Source organism: Hibiscus syriacus, unplaced genomic scaffold (assembly GCF_006381635.1).
Source record: "Hibiscus syriacus cultivar Baekdansim isolate YM2019G1 unplaced genomic scaffold, ASM638163v2 tig00110387_pilon, whole genome shotgun sequence".
Taxonomy (NCBI): Eukaryota; Viridiplantae; Streptophyta; class Magnoliopsida; order Malvales; family Malvaceae; genus Hibiscus; species Hibiscus syriacus.
Window position 1 is genome coordinate 5661226 of NW_024062717.1, and position 9025 is coordinate 5670250.

Below are 9025 nucleotides of genomic sequence, written 5' to 3' on the forward strand. Positions count from 1 at the left end.
TTTTGTCATTTGTTTGGAAATATCATTATTATTTTCCTTATAGTGGAAATATCATTATTAGTTCCATACATATAATAAAAGCATAGCGTAAGAAATAAAAAAAGCCAATTTGACATATATAATATGATTTGAATATTTGGTAATATGGTTGATGGGTCAGTGAAAATCTAGTAGTTTTACACAAGAAGATTTGATGTCCTTAACCATCAATTATTAACTTTATAAGGTTCCTTAATCTAATTAAAAAGAAGAAAGGTAGGTGTAGGTTTGTGTTTTTTTTGTTCAAGCTATTTTTAAATGCAAACCTTTTGGTTGGATCAATTTGGGAATCATGGATTAGATTGCCACTCTTAACGTCCCCCCTTGATGGTAATAATAAGGAGAATTGAATTATTGTAATTAAAATTAAGAGTTAAGCATTGTATTTTAACATTGTTGGCAATAATAAAATCTTCGTATAATACATGATTATAATTCACGGTTGCCATTATTATAAATGTTTCATTAAGTTGTTGATGAGCTTATCCTCGTGTTATAACCTACAAATCCCAAGACTTGATTTATTTTGGCTTTGTATCGGTATACGAAATTGGTGATAAAAAATGGTCCGCAACAAAGATTGTGGTTAGTAAGTAGGCTATGGGCTGTGACTAAATCCCACTTCGACCCAAATTCGATATTCTCTCATATACAATTCGATCCGGTTTGAATCTGAATTTGATTTTTTTTAAATTGACCCTACAGGGTTAGATCGGGTTAGAACCCGTCGAACTCGATTTAAATGCTCAACCCTATCTATGTTCATTTTGTTAATCTCTCGATTTTACTGGAATCTCGGTGGTCCTTATTAGGAGAAACTAAGAAATTTGCATGATTTGGAGAATTTTTACAATTTGTAGAGTAAGGATTTAAATTACGGATTAAACATCTTGTTTTATAAAGATTAGTGAGTAATTTAGCTAATTAAATCAAGCAAATTATATAGTTGAGTTGCTAGATTAAAATCAAGTGCTAATGTGTGTTACTTATTAGGGTTACAAAATATATTAATCTTACGTTGTAAAAAAAACGAGAGGCCGTACGATTTTAAAGCAATGACATTTGACATCTTATTAGACATATTTTTGTAAATAAAAGGTAATAGTCTCTTGACAAGTAGTATTATGGCGACTATTTAACTGTTCAATTTCATGTTAAGAGTCCTAAGGGGTGAGACAGATATGAAGGATCAATAATACCGGCTTAACTTTAAAAAGCTCATTTATCCACACAACATGGCCCTACCACAATTACTATGAGGTTTCCAAATAATGTAAGTTCCTAAAGATAACATTACGGTGGACAGGGACATGGGAACACGCCAGGAAAGTCCTACCGTTGACCCAAAATGATAAACTTCAGCTTGCCCTTTCCTGCAACTCAAACGAATGGAGATCCAGTTTCAATTTTCAAGGAGAAACAGAAAGATTTGTATTCATCAGAGGCATGTCGGAGGGAATGAGTACCATCTTTGCCAAGCTTTTTGTTTTGCTACTATTACTGTCATCAAATTGTAGCAGCAGCAGCAGCAGTGGTGGGATACGAGATGGAAGTGATCAGAAAGATGCTGATGATTTTTCATGTATGATGCGTTGTAACACCGCCGGAGATGCACACCATATCCAATTAAACTTCAACCATTCGCATGGAAAAGTTACTCCCATAGATCTCGATGGTAAAGTGATCCAAAGCATTTCATCCTACTTTAATTATGTTAGAATTGATGTATGAATCTCACCAAAAAGTAGCTGTTCATAATATTGCAGATCATTATCAAAATTATGTGGCCATCCAAAATCTGACTTCACACAGGTTACCAATTCTATGTACTGTCACAAATTATGAAACTGCAGTCTCCGCTGAAGTCAACGCCTTTACGAGGAGAGTCGAGGCAAACATAATTTGTGCGCTGCCAGCAAAAGATAAAGCAGCAATGGGAAACGAATCCTCAACAAGTTACATGTCTCGTCATATGTATGAAATTGTTCGTGAAATTGCCAGTCTAATTGGCAACTATAGGTGGTTAAAGCCTGGAAAGATAGTCTACGAGGAGTCTGACAGAATTAGTGATTTAGACATCGTCACTTTCAACTTGAATAACCGCCATCCAACACAAAATGAAGATGGGATCATTCAAATGGCTGCAACTTTATCGTTTCTGACGTCAAAGCCAATGAACTATTACACTGAATTAAGCATTGCCGTGCCAGTAAGATCTATTCCCAGTCAGTTTCTTAACATAAGTCACGATGAGAAGAACCCCAAGGAAACAGAAATAACAGGGTTTTGGGTTGATATTTTTAAAGAAGCTACTTCAGTTATGCCAACCAATATTACCTATAAACTGATTCCTTTTTACGGTTCTGATGATCAATTGTTGAAGGAACTTTCTCGCAAGGTTAGTTTGTTCCTTATAGTTCCCTCTCTCTTTTTCACCTGCTTCACATTTAGTACAAACCTCACCATGTACATAAGTTGATTTTAACTCTACTATGACCTAAATGATTGAATTTTTGAATATTTGAATCATGAATCTAGTAAAAGTAAGTAGCTATTATCAAACATGAGGTGACTGACGGAAATTTCGAAAACGTTTTTATGCATTGAAGACTTTTGATGCAGCCATTGGCTTAGCAGTAATTACGAAAGAACGGTCTAAGCTGGTAGAATTCCCATATCCATATTTTGAACTTGGCCCGATGCTAGTGATGAAGGAAAACCCTGAATTGAACCAAGTTTTTTCATTCATGATCCCTTTCACCAGCGAGATGTGGTTTACTTTGGCAGCAATGGCGGTCTTTAATGCTTTTGTTATTTGGTTAGTTGAATGTAGAACTGGTCATGAATCTGGCGGTTCACCATTTAGACAAGTTGCAGCAAACTTCTGGTTCCCTTTCACAACTCTCTTCTATGGAGGGCATAGTAAGATGATCTATAGTGGTTCATTTCAGCTTGTTATTGAGCATGTTCTATATGGATATCGCTTTACCCTTACTTATTTTTGTGTTGCAGGTGAATCACCAAGGAACAACTTGACTTATTTTGTGTTGGCCCCATGGTTCATCTTGATTCTGGTTGTTTCTTCAACCTATACGGCAAGCTTTACTTCCATGATAACAAGCTCAGAGACCAAGTCGTCATCTTTTGTTGATATAGAAAATCTCAAGAAAACAAATGCTATTGTTGGTTGTGATATGGAAGATTCGATTATGGTCCACTATTTAGTGGAGGCCGTTGGGTTCCAAAGAAAGAATATCAAGCACATTGCTTCATCATCTATTGATGATTATGCAAAGGCTCTATCAAGTGGAAATATAAAGGCTGCATTCATTTGGGCACCTTATTTGGGTGTTTTCCAAGCAAAATACTGCAAAGGCTTCAAAGCTTGGGGTCCAAAATGTGATCTACGGGGTTCTTCAATTGTAATATGAACGATTCTCTTCAATTCATGTTTGGTTTCATGCTCTGAGGGATGCCTTTTGACCATTTTCTTTTGTTATATTGCAGATTTTTCCACGAGGTTCTCCATTTGTTCCAGATATGGCAGAGGCGATGCTGCGGTTACGAGTGAGTGGGAAATTCGATCAAATGAAGAAAGAGATGTTATCTTTTTCCCGTTGTTCGAGTTCAACAATTGGTGGAACCATAAAACGAGGAATAGGACCCGGACCATTTTCAGGTTTGTTCATTCTGTCAGGCTCGACATCTGTAATTGCAATGGTAATCACAGTTATTGGACTAATGAGGAGGCGTTGGGAGAGTTTCATACAAGGAATGTTGATGGGCAGAGGACTTTGGGTGTGGCTGAGCACTCTGTTTTCTCAAAACCAGAGGGGAAATCAGCTGGAGCTTCAACCGGCAAGGACTAGTTCCACTTCCCCAACATAGCTTACCGCCTCATAGCGTCATGAATTTAAATGACGATCACATTAGGTTGCATTGATTTAATAGATACTACCGAATTTAATTACATGATTTGCCACTAGCACCTGATGCTCTTCGTGTTAATATTATCATCACTCATCAAAGGTTTTAGCAGTGTCGGAACTTAGTCATAGAGTTTTAGAGGGGTAATTTAAAATTTTAAAAAAATTAAAGGTTTAAATTAAAATTTTTGAAAATTTTGAAAGGTTCAAAAAATTGGGATCTAACTAAAGTTTTTGAAAATTTGAGAGTCTTAATGAGAATTTTTTAAAATTATAAGAGGGGTTTAATTAAGAATTTTAAAAAATTAAAAACTAATATGAATTTTTAAAAATTTTGTGGAAACCAAATTACATATTTTAAAAATTTTAAAAGTCTAAATTAACCGTGGCCCCACTAGTCACATTGTGTTCCGCCGTTGGGTTTTGGGGTCAAGTAGTGAGATTCATTACATGTGTGGCTTACATAGCCCAATTACAAAATAGTCCAACTAACCTAGCTAGTCCAACAAACTTATAACAGCCTACTCACTATATTCTAACATTCACCATACTTCTTTAACCTTTTTGACCTTCTTCAAATGACTGATTCTTGAGCAAGAAATACAAACGTAGTGAGCTTTTGCAAACATCGACATTTGAGCTGGTTGTTGAACTTTTAAGCTGATTTTCGAATCGAAAAGAAAATATTTTCAACGAAAGTATATTGAAGCCACAAATTAATATTTAACGATAAGCAGAGGATCAAATCCAACACACTATCAGTGGGTTCATCAAATGTTATACTCTAAATTCAACAACTTATAATACTAAAACCACAGAATAAATAACAACATTATGCAACAACCAACATTACCAGAAACTGCAATTATGAGTAGCATTATCCCAACAGCAAACAGTATATGTATATCAATGGGCACAATGTAAAAGAGTCTCAACTAAACTATGAGCTAGGAAGTGAGCAGTTTCTAATAGCAAGCGAAGAGTGATGTTCACTGCCAATGATAGTCCTCAACATTTACCAAGAAATATGTCCCCAAAATTGTCACACAAAAGATTACAAAGATGCGAATCAGAAAACCAGCAACATAAAGCTATAGATATTTCAATATTGCAAAACATATCATAAAAATCAGTCCAAATATCATGCAACTGTAGTGTGCACAAGTTATCAACAACAACTCTACCGGTACCAGAAACATATTCAATTAACTAGTATAGATTATGAATCCAGCCGAGAAATATAACTAGTCTTCAGAAGAATCAGATTTTTTTAACGTCTCACTGGAATGATGATGAATATGGCATTTTCATAGCCATTATCGACATAACTTGAAACGAAGATGATTTTCATGACTCAGACAGGCACATAACCTTGTCGATTGAAACTGAAATCCTTGTAGATTGAAAAAACATGAACTTAACTAGGCATGATACGTTGAAGAGCAGCATAGATGAAGAAGAAGATGAAAAACAACAGTGGCGACAGAAAAATGAATGACAGCCGATGATATTTAAACAACAAATAATTTGAAGATCTGGTTCTGAGGGATCGTTTCGCAGACAAGTATTGCATCTCTCCTTCTCTTTAGAGGGATCATTTCGGAGAAGTCACATTCTTACGGAACACCTATTATGATTAAAAGGCTAAACTATCATAAATTACGCGAAGGGTATTAGAGGAAGATTGTTTCCCTTTTACATCATTATGCCACGTTTAATGTTTTGCACGTTAAAAATAAACACCTCTTCCAAATAAGATGGACTTTTTCTCTCTTCTCCTTTCTCTTATTTCAAAACGATCCTTCCTATTTTATATATATCTATACAACTGTAAATACTAATTTTTCATTTTACTTTAATTATTACTTTTATTATTTAATAATATCTATTATATCTATTATTATTATTAAATAAAGAATACAAGGCCCAAAATTGGGGTCCGATTACAGTTACAACCGACCCAGTTTTGGCCCAACAATAAAACTTTAAACCAGATTAGGGTTTATGCCTCATTCCAGCAGCCACCTTCTCTATCAACCGTTGGATATGATTAGATCCAACGGTCCCCAGAGGTTCCAAATGAAACCCTAGGGTATCATCACCTTAGGGACACGTCGCCACCTCCCTTGCTGCCACCACTTCGCCGCCTCAGAAAGTCACCCCACGTCAACACCCTACTGCCACAACGAAGCTTCCAGAAGACCCAAACGGCCGTCCACGTCGCAGCTATGGGGTGAGTCACCACATAGCTCGGTGACTCACCGACCCTCACTCTTGAGACCGGACCGAAGGGAGTTCCGATGAGGCCTATAAATGGCCACCCTTCCCTGCAAAACAAAAAAAAAAGGCGGAGCGATAGAGAGCAAGAGACCGAAGACAGATACCAGCAACCATATGACAACGAACAACAACAACCCAGCGAACCCACAACACCGCAACCAGAAACAAAAATAAAAGAGAAGAGAGAGGAAGAACTTACTCTGTCGTCGAAAAACCTCAAACTCCGCCGGAGAATCGAAAAACCGAAGGTGAAAACTGTAGATTTACGATGCATTATAGGGTTTTAGGTTAAAATAACCTCAGATTGGGTTAAAATAACTTCTATATCTACGTTCTAGGGATAGGGTCGTAATTTTCGGCCATCGTGAACAGTGGCCGGCGGTCGTGACCGGCGCCAAAGCACGGCGACCGGTCGGTGCCTGGGCTCCTTCCGAGCAGAGCCTTTTAGAGAAAAATGGCCCTCTTGGGCTGGTTAAAGGGTTTATATACCCTCTCCCAAACAATACCGTTTTGGGAGGGTATTTGTGTAATTTCGCTTTTGGGAAAATCATTTTCGCAATACCCATAGATTTGTAACATTGCAATTTAGTCACTGGAATTAATTGCTAATCCTTTTAATTTGGTCTCGTAATTTTATTTTATTTTATTTTATTTTATTTCAGTCCTTATCTGTATATATATATATTTAGGGTAAATACCTAATTTAGTCCCTTATAGTTTAATAATTATTATTTTAACACGAATTAATTAAATAAGGCTAAATTACGTTATTAGCACTCAGACTGTTTTTTATTCGAGTTAGAGCCTTTAATTTTAATAATTATTATTCTAATCATTGATTAATAAAGGGATAATTACACTATTATTAATTGTATTTTTATAATATTTCGAGTTATGTTCATTAATTTAAATAAATTATATTTTAATACTGTAAGTTTTAATTCATGTTATTTTGGTCATTTAATTTCAATTTTATTATATTTTTTATCATTTATTTTTTAATATGTTTAAATTAAAAATTTACTTATTTACTTATTTATTATTTATGTTATTTCACTAATATTCACGTGAAATACAATATTATAATTTTATAATTTGATTAGATAATAATATTTATTTATTTTTAAAATATTAAGAAAATGGCAGTCTTAAAACAACTAGATGTCATATTCTGGTATTAAAAAATAATAAATAATATGCTTAAAAATATATATATATATATATATAATATAAATCATGTTTTAATATTTGCTTTTCAATATTAAGAAATGGCAGTCTTAAAGCAATTGGAGTCCATTTTCTGATATTTTTAAATAAATAAATATCTTACTTTTATAAATATTATTTTATGTTTTATTTATTTATTTCTTAATATTAAGAAATGAGCTGTCTTAAAACACCTAGAAGTCATTTTCTGATATTTCTAAGTAAATAAATATCTTATTAATATATTTTCTTAAAATTATATTAATAAATTTGAAATAATAGGATTGTGAGTTAAATATATTTTAAAATTTTTAAATTTCCAATAATAGAGACAATTTATAATTAATGAGTACCAATTTTGGGAGTTGCGGGGGTGTTAATCCTTCCCCAAACGTAATCGACCACGAATCCCTTTTTATTATTAAAAAGAACAAATTTTTGGTTAAAACGCAGACCAGTTTATCTTTTAACTGATGTTTTCTTAAAAAAATTTAAAAGATAATTTTTAGGTATTCGACCTACTTGAGCTAAAAGGCCAACGACGACTCCCAAAACATTTTAAAAAACTATTTATTCACATCACTTTTCCCGCCAAGTAAAAATTCGTGCCCGGGCAAAAATCGGTTACGACAGCTTGGCGACTCTGCTGGGGACTGGTCAAGCTTTGAAATTAATTATAAATTGTCTCTATCAAATAGAAATTAAAAATTCATATTTATTTAATTTATAATTCTTTTCTTTCAATTTTTTTTTATTATTTATGATTTTCATAATTTTTATTATATTATTTCTTAATGCCTTTATTTTATTTCATTTTTTATTTTGTCAAAGGTTTGAAAATTTCTCCTCACACAAAACACTTGCATTGCATAACATAAGCTTTATAATCAAGCTTGTCCCTTTTAAGTGGGAGTAAAAACGACGTCTTCGTGAGAATTTATTCTCCGTGTCAGACCTAGCAAGTAACTTTCGGGGTTCATATATCCTATATCTTCGTGAGAATTTATTCTCCGTGTCAGGCATAGGGAAATGTGTCCCCTCGAATTGAACTCGATCCGCTTAAGTCTGTAGTGGACTAGGATTGAGGGTTGGCAGCCCAAGGGGGCATCAACAAGGACAGTTCGAGTACCTTTACTCTTAGAACTGAAACTCTGCATATAGTAAACCCTAGAAACTCCCGATCTAAAGCCATGCTGAAATTTTGTCCAAAATAGGTGTACACAAAGGAGAAATAAGCTCTAGCTTTTAATTTATTTTATTTTATTTTTTCTGAATAAATACATGCGAACTAGAAATCATGCAGTTAGGTTAACTTTTCTAAACAAAGCATGGAACTAGAAAGCATGAGGTTAAGATTTATACCTTGATAGATAGAAATTTTCTTTTCATTAATTGGTACTAACTATTCTATTTTTTTTTCTTATTTTTCCATGCAAGTTACATTACTCTAATTTGTTTATATTGATTTCTTTTGTCTGCATTGCATAATCATGGCATAACCAAAAGGTGTTGACTTGAAAGACTGTTCATCAAATTGGAAAGAAATCGTAAATGGACAAAAAGTTTTATGATCA

General features: G+C 34.0%; 1 protein-coding gene across 1 annotated transcript; it reads left to right on the forward strand.

The window, feature by feature from the left end:
- The first annotated feature begins 1356 nt into the window (after positions 1 to 1356).
- LOC120122657 (glutamate receptor 3.5-like) lies at positions 1357 to 4019 on the forward strand. Its single transcript, XM_039141776.1, has 5 exons — positions 1357 to 1714; positions 1806 to 2437; positions 2649 to 2961; positions 3052 to 3461; positions 3547 to 4019. The coding sequence occupies exons 1-5, from the start codon at positions 1486 to 1488 to the stop codon at positions 3925 to 3927; spliced, it is 1965 nt and encodes a 654-aa protein (XP_038997707.1). The 5' UTR covers positions 1357 to 1485; the 3' UTR covers positions 3928 to 4019.
- The last annotated feature ends 5006 nt before the right edge of the window (positions 4020 to 9025 follow it).